Source organism: Crinia signifera, chromosome 4, assembly GCF_055691185.1.
Source record: "Crinia signifera chromosome 4, ASM5569118v1, whole genome shotgun sequence".
NCBI lineage: Eukaryota > Metazoa > Chordata > Amphibia > Anura > Myobatrachidae > Crinia > Crinia signifera.
The window spans coordinates 109,660,865-109,674,355 of record NC_139220.1 but is presented as its reverse complement, the minus strand read 5'-3'; the positions used below and the strand labels follow the sequence as shown (position 1 = coordinate 109,674,355).

The 13,491-nt window shown below is 44.6% G+C and overlaps 1 protein-coding gene across 1 annotated transcript; it reads right to left on the bottom strand.

The window, feature by feature from the left end:
- Positions 1-4,711: 4,711 nt before the first annotated feature.
- On the bottom strand, positions 4,712-11,344 carry TXNDC17 (thioredoxin domain containing 17). Its single transcript, XM_083179644.1, has 4 exons — positions 11,033-11,344; positions 6,678-6,759; positions 6,292-6,367; positions 4,712-4,932 (listed from the first exon to the last, which is right to left on the bottom strand). Exons 1-4 carry the CDS (start codon positions 11,172-11,174, stop codon positions 4,864-4,866), a joined length of 369 nt encoding a protein of 122 aa, XP_083035770.1. The 5' UTR covers positions 11,175-11,344; the 3' UTR covers positions 4,712-4,863.
- Between the last annotated feature and the right edge of the window lie 2,147 nt (positions 11,345-13,491).

The following is a 13,491-nucleotide window of genomic DNA, read 5'->3' as shown; positions in this document are numbered from 1 at the left end:
TAACAGCCCAAGATGATGATAGCTGGTCCGGAATCGGTTTGCTATGCTGGAGCCTGGTGCAAGGTGGTTCAGGCTATTGGATGGTCCAAGTCAGGGGATAAGCTTGGATGGATCTCAGGATCTTGGATGTGGCTTGGCTCAACGCGTTTCGACGTCTTCAGGACGTCTTCATCAGGAGCTCCTGATGAAGACGTCCTGAAGACGTCGAAACGCGTTGAGCCAAGCCACATCCAAGATCCTGAGATCCATCCAAGCTTATCCCCTGACTTGGACCATCCAATAGCCTGAACCACCTTGCACCAGGCTCCAGCATAGCAAACCGATTCCGGACCAGCTATCATCATCTTGGGCTGTTAGCCCCCTTTCTCCCTGGGCAGTGATCCACAGCGGTGTTATACCATCCTTCACCAGCATTCCTGCCTCATTTCCATCGGAGAACCAGGTCCACACCTCCTGGACAGAGACTCACGGCGGTGGCCATTCCATCTTCCACCCACCATCCCTGTTCCACTAACATCTGGAGGCAGTTGGACCTACTAGCTGGGAATTAACCGGTATTTTCTCAGGTTTCCAGATGAGATCCTGATACTTCCCAAATCCATTGGTGGTAACTATAACCATATATTGGCATACGAACTGTCTTCATCATTCTTTCTTGGAGCTCAGTGCAAGCAATACTCCCATTTTTAATCTTCTTTACTCCCTCCCCCATTTTTTTATATATTGCGCAATTTTTTAACATAATTAATTTTCTTTTTCTTAGAGAGTACTCTCTTAATTGTTATACTGTACAATAAATGTATTTTGTATTTTCATAAACGAAGTGTCTAATTGTCATCATTCAGAAAAACCCAGCGCTGTATAACCCCCTTTTTCTGTTCTATATTCTATACGGGGAGACTTACACCCTCCCTCATACAGCAGCTTTAATTGACTTCGAGGTTCACTTTCTTCTTTCTAAAGCAAATGGTCACAGGGAGAGAGCAGGACACATGTATGCAGGTGACTTGTATTTGGTAACCACGGCTTAGTCCATTTTTGTATGATTTGTTTTATAGAAATGCAGGCAATATGCTGATGTCACTGACTTCAACCTGGTGATTTGTACAGATTATGACCATTGTACATAGTTGTTTTGTACAATATCCCAGCGGTCATTGCCAAAAGCAGAATCTTGATAAGTTTTTGACCCCTAAACATTACTCTTAATTTTTCATCTGTAGTGCAGGACACTGTTGTACCTAGGGGTATAGATAGCATTAGGACCCAAGTAAAACTACCCTACAGACTTGGCAGTCTATGATCCCACCCCTATGCCCATTCCGTAGAGCTCACTCACTGTTTTCTTGTTTTGTGCCAATTAAGTATGACACAGTTCTCAAAGCAAAACAAGGTAACTCCATATGGGTGCTTCCTAACACCACATAATACAAACCTATATTAAATCTAATTATTATTATCTTTTAGATCTTGGTATGTAGGTTCTGGAAGAACATTTCTATTATCTCATATCATGCATTACAAATACTGCATTATTGTATATTGTTTATCAGCATAAATACAGGTTTCTGGTTCACTCTGTTCTCCTATGGGAATTACTTTAGGGAGAGTAAGTTACCATTGAAAGTGTTTTTTGTAGCTTTTCTTGTCCTTAATTACCTTGATAAATCCTCAGTGGGTTTATAAAGAACATATACAAGACACACACATTTGTGTAATACTGTTTAAACGCAAAATGGTTTCAAGAAATAACAGAACTTCACACAATTCTAAGAACAAGATAATGTTTACTTCAAGTAGTCCTTGTGCTTTCTGGAAATCCCTGAAATAGGAAATAGGGTCCCAATTGGAGAATGAAGATGATCCTAATAGCCACACCCACCCAACGTGTTTCAACCCTTTCAGCAACAGGTCTGTGTTAAGAGGTTACACTTCATCCACTGTACGTATCTCACAAGGGACTGGAGAACTAGGAAACTTCGGCACGGGAACCCATAGTCCCACAAATCTAACTAGGCTCTGTACTGCACCTATCCATGCAGAAGATACACAGAGTAGCGGTAGAGGCTGAGTTTGTCCTCTGTTCTCCCAGAGCCCCTTCATACATAGGCCCATATGCAATGCAGCCGGCGAGGGGGTTAAACGGCGGGGATCACAGAAAACAAGCGATCCTCACTGTTTAACCCCTCACCCTATTCTACATTCCAGGGAATCCTCGCTGTCACAGGACAGCAAGCATTTCCCCAAACAGCGAGGCTCGCGGCTAATGCAGGGAGCCTGCTGCATTTAGCCACTAGTCTCTTGCTCCAAAAATGGAGCAAGGGGAATCAGCGTATGCAGGGGGGTCAGTTCAATACGGACAGGGCTAGCTGTGACAGCGAGCAGGCAGCCCTCGGCATTGAATATAAATAATAGGACGCGGATTGGAAAGGTGGACATTACTTTTGTGGAGTGGAGAGTCCATATTTAAAAGATAACTGCTTGTAATAGTCACCCCCAAATGTCAGTGGGGCTGACAGGCATTCCATCTTTAATATACTGGTATGACCCTCTGAAAGGGAAACCCCATCTCTGGTGGATAGACTGGATGTAAAAACAAAGGTCAGAGGGGTCCACTTTCAGGTAACCCCTTACTGCAATATATTAGTTAAGAGGATATAGTGTAGTAGTAATCTCCGGAGGAAGGTATCCTCCTTGGCAGCATTGTGATAGCTGAGAGTTCTAAACTACACTGATGCATCAAAAAGCTGCTCCTCCTTCCTGCCAAACTCACCTTATAGTATCAGTCACCATTGGTTAAACCAAGTGGTTCCCAAGGGGGAATGTTTGAGTATTATTGTGGTAAACTTCAAGTTCCCCCTTCCCAGCCACTGAGGTAGAGACTGTTAATTATTAAGCAAATATTTTATTACATTCATAAGACTTTAATCAGTGGCTCATATTCCTGAAATTAGAGCTATGAGACTTATCTCGTCATTACGACCCAATGCAGGATGAGTGAGTGAATCAGGCAGTACACACATCACTGATTCCGGGGGGCATAATGGGTCAGCAGCCTATCAACAGGAAGCTTGTAGGTGACCGCTCCAATTTATTCCTGAATTAGCTCTGCAACCCAGTGATCATTTTTTACTTTAGGATATATCCTTTGAATTATTTTGTTTATTAAATATATGCTGGTAGGGTAATGTAACCCTGGTGTGTGTGTGTGTGTTTAGTGTAGACTAAAGCTGTGTACACACAGGGGCAATTTCAATATATATCGCTGGCAATATAGTTGCTGAGCGACCATATTGCCAGCGATTGGAGTGTGCACAGCGATAAATCGCCGGGTGCGCGCTCCCGTTTTCATCCCCTAATGGTCGCTGGTCGGAGGAGCATGCTCCTCCGACCAGCGACTTCCCCGGCAGTGTGACATTTTCATCAGGGACCATCTCTGGTCGCTGATGAAAACGGGACACTGAGCAATATATTGCCAGCGATCATATTGCTCTGTGTGTACGGGATGCAGTTAAAATCCCGGCGGTCGGGATCCCGACGCTGAAATCCCGACACTTTTTCCCTCCGTGGGTGTCCACGACACCCCTGTAGGAAGAATAAATTAGCGTGCCGAGCGTAGCGAGCCCGCAAGGGGGGGAGCGATCCACGTCCCCCCCTTGTCGGGATTTTGAACGCCGGGATCCCGACCGCCGGGATTTCTTCTGAATCTGTGTGTACACACCATTAGGTTAGTATTGAATACTACCCTAAATGGGCTAAGTGGTTTTTATTTGTCATTAAATTCCAGGTTTCACGATGAATCATAGAAAGATATATTCATTGTATTGTTTTCAATGCAGCAGCGGTGTCTGAGGTGGTAACTCCATCTGTTTTTATTCTGAGATCGGCGATTTCTCTTCTTAGTGACTTTTATTTGCTCATCTTTGTTTTTGAGGCAGGCTACCAGTTTCTTAAATTGATTTAAAAAACTTGTGTTGTCATTGTTTTTCTAACAAATGTCCATGTTTTCGGCTGCGTTATGCTTTTCCTTAAGTGATATGGTCATCTTTTCCCTTTCAGATATTTTTTTGTGTAAGACCATTTTTAGGTCCTCCAATATCGTTCCCAATCAAGCTGTTATCCTTCTCTGTAGGTGAACAGCTTGATGTTTCACCGTACTAACGCTCCAACATCATCTTCAGCTTGTTCTGTACCCTTTTAAAGTTCTGCAGGTCAACAATAAATACGTTGAGATTATAACTACACTCTGCTGTTGCATCCATAGAATATAAAGCTAATTTACCACCGTATAACTCCCTTTTTTTTAGAAATGAGTTAAAAGACCATCAAAATGACGGATTCCCCAATGTATTTAGCGGTGACCATTTTTAGCCCACTAAACTCCCCATCCCACCCCCAGACCCCATCTGCTCCTACCTCCAATCTCTGCATGAGTTGTAACATTACGCCTAGATCGGCTGCCATTTTTGCACAGATGATACGTTATTCGTGTGTGTGTGTGTGTGTGTTGAAATTAACCCTAGTTTGCCTGGTGTGTGGTACCCTATGTGGACAGAGACTGATGTGTATACCGGATTATTTTCTGTAATGTGCTGTGTAACATATGGGTGCTACGGTTACACATTTAGCAAGTTGTAGATTGCTCCTACATCAGGGATTCACAGAAGCACCTGCAGATTTAAACATTTCCAGGATCTAAGTAAAACAAACATTTATTCTGCAAATATTAGATTTATTCCAATTAAAAATACAAAATACGATCTTTAGGGGGTTCTAGTGGAGTTTCCTTTCCTTCCAACAGGCAAACAAGTAATTGGCTAATCATTGTATACACTGCGTCCTTACAACAGGAGCTTGTTATGCTTATTCATCTGAAAACAACATCTGGATCAGGTCAGGTTTAAGGCATTCCTCCTCAGTCAGCTTCTGTGGCTGGAAGATAAAACCGTGATTTCAGATGACAGAGTCTGTGATAGCGTTACAGCAGAACACAAGATAAAGTGGCGTTCGCCACCTGTAAATTACTAGTAGGAAAAAGCAGCGTCCTAAATAAAATTGTCCTTGGGTGCTCGCTCTGACTATACAAGACTTTAGTGAAATGTAATTAAAAAACAAAAACACAATTTCTGTAGAATGAAAACAATTCTTCCGCACACCAGAAAAATGCTCAAGAGGTTTATTATTACAAGCAATCATTCTGTTCTACAGGACCTTTTGGCCACTAGGTGGATTTTTGTATAATTTATTAAAAGTCCCTTTATTTCTGTGAGCCTTGTGTCACTACAAGCACTGCTTGCCTGATTCAGATATGTACGTATCCTTGATGGTGTTGATGAGAACATCAAAATACCTGTACCACCCTACTCCAACCCCCCGAAAAAAAACAATTTTCAAGGCATGATTTTGCTTTGTTAATGGCCGCCCCTTTAAAAAGAAAAGTTCAGCTGGCATTCAGCACGGCCGCCGAGGCTACTACATCTGGAACAAAAACAGCAACCTCTTCATGGAGCATGGGTCAGGCAGCATATAGCCCAATTTGTGTTATGTTCCTCTTTTAAATGGTATTATGAGGTAGCCACAATGTTTCCCATACTCCTTGTAACTGAGTACACTACATTATTAAGTGGTATCTAAAAAAACTTTAACTGCTGTCCTTGTGCGTCTACTCAAAACCCAAACAGGTAGAGCACAATTTTAGACCTTTGAAAGATTTTATTTTTTACTCAGTATATGAGCAGTACTAACAAGTTTCCAAAAGGACACAGCACTTAAGATTAGGACTAGGCAGTAACATTATTATTATTATTGACAGTTACTTATATAGTGCCAACATTTTCCATTGCACATTACTCTAAAAAAAAAAAAAAAAAAGATACAGAAGTTGATATAAAGACCAGGTACATACTACAGTGATCTCTGCCCAATATGTAGTTTCCAGACAAATCGTAACATATGGTCTGGACAGCTTAGTGTGTACTCCTGATTTGCATGTGCCGTGGCCATTAGCAATGTCTCCTGATTGGCCCTGCTGCATGGTCATCCATACAACATCTCTAGTGAGGCAATGCATCCTGCGTTGCCACCCTGCATTGACAAATATGTATGCACTTGTCCAGGTAGGATCCCATTTGCCACTTTGTTCTGATGTGTAGTTGGCCTAAGCAGTAACCCATTTCATTTTCAGGTATTTTAGGACAGAGGTAGTGGTGTACCTCTGGTCACTTTCTATTATTCCTGCACATTATGACCCCTGGATAGTACACATATTATAGAGAGACAGAGGAAGCTTACCGTTCCAACTTTAGTTAGAGTGGGAACACCAGTTAGTTTAAAGTTTTTTCTGAAGTCATTGTTTGGGTCCTTCCACCTGCAGGAAACAAATCATGGAATAACTAATGAGATACTACCGATGAACGCTGCAAGTTAGTTACAACATGTAGCCAGAAGTATAAATTTTCACTAGCAGTCTTAAGTACCAACCCCAACTAGCATTAACATTAACTAGGGTAGTACTGGCACCTGCAGGGCCACATCGCACTGCTGTCTTCTTTCATAGTGGGCAGCCCCATAACCACCACCGTTAGCTATAGCGCTGCCCACAGTAATGTGCTCCCAGCTCCTTCTGATACATACACAACTACAGTAGCTGGGCAGAAAATCTACAAAAAACAACTTACGCTGCTCTCTCTCCAACAAGGCAGTATATAAAGACTGCCCCCTCAGGAAGATGGGCCAGCTGCCCACGGATTACTGGCTCAGCTAAAAAAGAAAATATACATTTCAATATAAGGTCTTTGATGACAAAAGATTTAAATCAGTCAGCTGAATATAAAGTGCCAGGCTAGTATACAGTACATGACAAAGCTTAATTCTAAGAACATCATGAGCTTCACATCTGAATGAGGTTTCTACATATGCATTACATATCGTGGCGTGCATCACATGTATCGGCCCTCAGTCTTTTGCCCTTTTACCCAATTTCAGCACCTGAATCACACCTAGTGACTGCATGTAATGCCAATGCCAGTATCAATTGAACCAGTACATCATACTTTTGTAACATTAGTGATGAGTGTTTTGCGTGAGGCATACTGCGGCTTAGTTGTACAGCTTGCGAGTCAGACAGGGCTATTTGGCTGGAATTGGGGATAGATGTATTTGTACACAGCTGTTAAACACTGAGGGCCAGATGTATCAAGCTTCAACAAGTGATAAACAGCCAGCCAATCAGTTTATCAGTGATAAACAACCAGTCAGATCGTGCCTGATATTTTTCAAACATAGGGAGTTATTCTGATTGATTCGCAAGGCTGCAAATTCACAGCCTTGCAAGTCCACCAGACCCGCCTTGCGAATGGTTGGCTGCCGCCACCCATTCGCTAGGGCAATTTGTACGCAGGCCTTGTGAACGGATGTTAATGGAATCACTGACCATCAAAAGATGTGGAAGGTGCCGACATATGTAAGGTATCTCTGAGCAACCTTACATATGTGTGCACGCTGGGAAGGAAATGGGCAGGCAACTGACATCCGGTGATGTCAGCTGCCCCCCCATTCTCATGGGAACGCCCATGAAAAGCTGGGTGTTCCCATTTCGACTTGTTGACCCTGACGACCTAGTGATTGTCTATCTATCTAAAGCAGTGATGTCTAACCTTGACACTCCCGCTGTTGTTGAACTAAACATCCCAGCATGCCCTGCTATAGTTTTACTATTTCGACATGCTAAAACGGATGCTGGGATGTGTAGTTCAACAACAGCTGGAGTGTCAAGGTTAGCCATCACTTTCTTTTACAAAATAACCGATTTAAAGCCTGGATACCGAACCAACTGGGGTTCAGGACCAAACAGAAGGTATGATGCATCATTTGATGAGATTAGTCACGAACCAGGACTTTGATATATATATATATATATCCATATCCCTGTTCTTTAGCAGGAGCTTCCTAAGTACAAGGGTTAGGGGAGTTATTTTGTATTAAATGCCATGATCTAAGCAAGGACTTGATTCAGAAAAGCATATAAATACACTCACAGCCGCATTCCTGTACCGACCAGCTGTATCACAATATGCACATGTTACATGCCCCTGGAATTGTATTGGCCTGTATGTTTATAGCTTTGCAAATAAAGCCTCAGTGCGACCACTATCGCAAGACCATTGCAAGATATGCGCAGTCTGCCAATATTGGCTCACCTACAAGAAAAACGGATGCATACATATCTGAATCAGGCCTGTAGGTTATGTTTATTTCTTCAATGGAAGTTATGTGTCAATATAAAGATCAAGGATCAAAGGGAAAGACTTGTAAATAGATAGAAGAGGAAACATGCCTTGTTATCTTGCATTAAACCCAAACGGCATTTTAAAAGAAATAAGGCTTAAAATGTAGAGACAACTTCCATTTTGTTGGCCCCCTTCACCTTGGCTGATCGTCCCAGGACATCACTTTCTTTACCCGAGTTGTTTTAAGGGATGATGTGGCCCATGTGGGTTGGGATTGTTTGGTCAACAGCATGTTGGTCGACAGTCAAAAGGTGGACATGGGGTTTTCCACTGTTTTTTTTTTACCCGAATGTCGACACAGACAGTTCCCAGTGCACCGCATCCCCTCACTATGCTTTGGGCACTATTTTCTTCTCCCACCTCACCCTAGTGAATGGTAGGGCATGAAATATTGCCTGTCGGCACATGTCGGCTCAAAAAGCAAATGAAAACCTCGTCGACCTAGACACTGTCGACCTAGACCCATGTCGACCAACATGCTGTAGACATAAATGACCGTATCCCACTGATGCTGTGCCTTTCCAAAGCATTACATAATATATGGTTATTAGGTCAACATACATTGGGTCGACCACTCGATAGGCCTTAGATTGACACATGAAAAAGGTCAACAGGGTCAAAAGGTCAACACAAGCATTATGTTGACATGGAGAAGGCAGACAGTCAAAAAGGTAGATATGGGTTTTTCACTTTTTTAGCTGACAGGCGGTATTTCATGGGGTATGGATCATTGGATAGACACCAACAAGCATTAGATCGACATAGGTTGACATGCATGAAGTTCGAAACAAGCATTAGGTCAACATGGTTTTTTAAATTTTATTTACTGCAATGTCGACATGGACACTGAAACGTAGCACCGCGTGCGCTCGCCATGCTTTGGGCACGGTTCCTCACTACCTTCAGTGTTCAACCTTAATTTGGTCAACCAAATGACCCACCACACTGCGGCCAAGACGCTAATATAATGGTCCCCTATTAATCTATTTCTATGTAGTTATGTGTTAAGGGTTGAGGAATATCAGCAATTACCTTCATTCAATGATTAATCAGATGTGCGCTTGTCTAACTAAAGGAACTTTGACACATTCTTCAAGAACCAAACATAAGAATCTCTGCACAGTTTGTAGCTTCAATTCTATGCTCAACTATTCAATGCTATATAGGATGGTACTGGGTCTATAAATCCCCCCCCCCCCCCCCCCAAAAAAAAAATGTTCAAGGCTTCAACACAAGCGATACCACTGACATGGGGCATTCTGCAACTTTTTATGGAAAGTGGGACTAATTCAGTTCTTTGCGTATGCAGTACGGGTCTGTGGCGTCCGTCACAATACAGCACCAGATGGTCAGTGATTGTGATGCCGCTTGGGAGGCAAAATGAGGGTGATGACTGCCTCAAACTGACACTTAGTCCAATGCTCTCATAACAATAATATTAGAAAGTGGCTAGTTTCTGTCATCTGATGCTTCAAAATATTATTGTAACTAAAATGTAATCATATTTTGAATTTAGTACAGTCTATCCTAATAGATAGCGGGGTTTTGCCTATAACCAATAGGCAAAACCGGGACTATGTAAAAACCGGACCCGGACCACACTCCGGACAGGACATCAAAATCTGCAGTCCGGAGCTTGTAGGGTCCGGTCCGGGGGGTGTCCTGTCCAGGGGGTGTCTTGTCCGGGGGGGTCCCTGTGATAGCTATCACCAGGGACGTGGGGAAGGGGAGATTACAGCCTCCCCGTGTGGCTGGTTTCACACACTCCGGCTCCTGCCGGCAGGTGAAATCCTGCACGGCCAGGGAGCCGTGCCGCACACAGTAGATTATCATGGAGGGGATGGCCACAGCCCGGCAGCCGTCCCTTCCAGTGGCGGGATCCGGCTGCAGCCGTGCGGCTGGGCCGTGGCCGTCCCGTGTGAATGGATACAATAGTGTCCATTCACAACTAATGTGTGCGGCACGGCTCCAGGGCCGTGCGGGATTTCACCGTCCGGCAGGAGCCGGAGTGTGTGAAACCAGCCTGCGGTCCGGACCGTCCGGTTTTTGCTACATGCCCAGACCATACAGGGAGGCTTTATTCTCCCCCTCCTCTTCTACCTGGTGACAGGTGTGACAGCCAGCCCCCCGGACAGGACACCTGTCCTGGTCCGGTTTTCACCCATACCCTTTACTTAGTCCCCTTAACAATGGTGTACTCAGGGTGACTGGAAGACATGGGTAATCCTTACTCATACCATACCTGGGTATATTGTAGGAGCCTATTTGGGGTTATGCTGGGTACACACCAGGACGACTAGGGCCCGATCCCCACAATCTAGATCCAATTCCGATCAATTGGATGTAGATTGTGTGCTGATTGGGCCCTTTTCTGACCTGGTGTGGCCCGATACCGATCCGATGCGCGTCCCCGCGGGTCGGTCGGTCGTTATTGAGATCCTACCTGCTGCAGGTAGGATCTCAATGACGACCATACAGCCGGGTGCGGGTCGCCATCGGATCGGACCCGCTCACGGTGCACATCGTGAGCGGGTCGTGCCCCCCCCGCGTCATCGTGAGCGGGTCGGACGAGACACTGACGACCCGCTCACGATGTGCATCGTGAGCGGGTCGTCCTGGTGTGTACCCCGCATTAGTCTCCCCCAGCCCCCATAGTACTGATAAATATCATCACTTACATATGGTTAAATACTGGGAGTACCAACACAGCAAGAGGCTGCTGGCACTTACAGGGTATACAGCACCTTTAACGCAGTCTGGGCACCAGCTCTCTCCCTTTTCGTCCTTATCGCCACAGAACAAAGAAAATATCATCTGTCCCTTGTGCCTGTCCAGCTCCCTGCAGTACTCCTGGTAGCCATGCACCTTCACCTCAGTGTAACCCATGGCAGCTGCTGCAGTGCTCACCCAGCCTGTCCTCACTCACATTGACTGCAGTTGAGAAGAGAGACAGCTAACACGAGACACACCCATCTGGGGGAAGTCACTTCCTTCCTGCATTTTTAAAGGGACAGTACAATAATAAAGCAGCGATCCTGGCAAAATATAAATAAAACCCATACACTAATCGCAGCCAGCAGCGGGATGTACTAAAAGGAATGACAGTGGAATGACAGTGGAATGACAGTGGAATGACAGTGTTGTCTGCAGATAAGGAATGCCAATTGACTATAATGGGAGAAAATGACTTTTATATTAATATTTCCGAAATTATTGCACATATCAACTATATTTTTGGTATACTTCTTGCTAAGACCATTACACATATTTTACATGCAGAATGACGTGGAATGACGGCTGCCTCCTATGGAATGACGGCCTTTTAATTCGCCATCCTGAAGCCAAAATAGCATTAAAACAGCTCCATTATGTGATATTAAGACCCCGATGTTACAGTGATCCCCATAGCGCACGCGCTCATCCTTTTCCAAATATGCCCGCCTACACCCCTACTCTCGTAAACATGTCACCTGACGCGGAATGACGGCTGCCTCCTATGGAATGACGGCCTTTTAATTCGCCATCCTGAAGCCAAAATAGCATTAAAATAGCTCCATTATCCGATATTAAGACCCCGATGTTACGGTGATCCCCATAGCGCACGCGCTCATCCTTTTCCAAATATGCCCGCCTACACCCCTACTCTCGTAAACATGTCACCTGACGCGGAATGACGGCTGCCTCCTATGGAATGACGGCCTTTTAATTCGCCATCCTGAAGCCAAAATAGCATTAAAGCAGCTCCATTATGCAATATTAAGACCCCGATGTTACGGTGATCCCCATAGCGCACGCGCTCATCCTTTACCAAATATGTCCGCCTACACCCCTACTCTCGTAAACATGTCACCTGACGCGGAATGACGGCTGCCTCCTATGGAATGACAGCCTTTTAATTCGCCATCCTGAAGCCAAAATAGCATTAAAATAGCTCCATTATGCGATATTAAGACCCCGATGTTACGGTGATCCCCATAGCGCACGCGCTCATCCTTTTCCAAATATGCCCGCCTACACCCCTACTCTCGTAAACATGTCACGTGACGTGGAATGACGGCTGCCTCCTATGGAATGACGGCCTTTTAATTCGCCATCCTGAAGCCAAAATAGCATTAAAGCAGCTCCATTATGCGATATTAAGACCCCGATGTTACAGTGATCCCCATAGCGCACGCGCTCATCCTTTTCCAAATATGCCCGCCTACACCCCTACTCTCGTAAACATGTCACGTGACGCGGAATGACGGCTGCCTCCTATGGAATGACGGCCTTTTAATTCGCCATCCTGAAGCCAAAATAGCATTAAAGCAGCTCCATTATGCAATATTAAGACCCCGATGTTACGGTGATCCCCATAGCGCACGCGCTCATCCTTTACCAAATATGTCCGCCTACACCCCTACTCTCGTAAACATGTCACCTGACGCGGAATGACGGCTGCCTCCTATGGAATGACAGCCTTTTAATTCGCCATCCTGAAGCCAAAATAGCATTAAAATAGCTCCATTATGCGATATTAAGACCCCGATGTTACGGTGATCCCCATAGCGCACGCGCTCATCCTTTTCCAAATATGTCCGCCTACACCCCTACTCTAGTAAACATGTCACCTGACGCGGAATGACGGCTGCATCCTATGGAATGACGGCCTTTTAATTCGCCATCCTGAAGCCAAAATAGCATTAAAGCAGCTCCATTATGCTATATTAAGACCCCGATGTTACGGTGATCCCCATAGCGCACGCGCTCATCCTTTTCCAAATATGCCCGCCTATACCCCTACTCTCATAAACATGTCACGTGACGCGGAATGACGGCTTCCTCCTATGGAATGACGGCCTTTTAATTCGCCATCCTGAAGCCAAAATAGCATTAAAATAGCTCCATTATGCGATATTAAGACCCCGATGTTATGGTGATCCCCATAGCGCACGCGCTCATCCTTATCCAAATATGCCCGCCTACACCCCTACTCTCATAAACATGTCACATGACGCGGAATGACGGCTGCCTCCTATGGAATGACGGCCTTTTAATTCGCCATCCTGAAGCCAAAATAGCATTGTGGAATGACAGTGGAATGACAGTGTTGTCTGCAGATAAGGAATGCCAATTGACTATAATGGGAGAAAATGACTTTTATATTAATATTTCCGAAATTATTGCACATATCAACTATATTTTTGGTATACTTCTTGCTAAG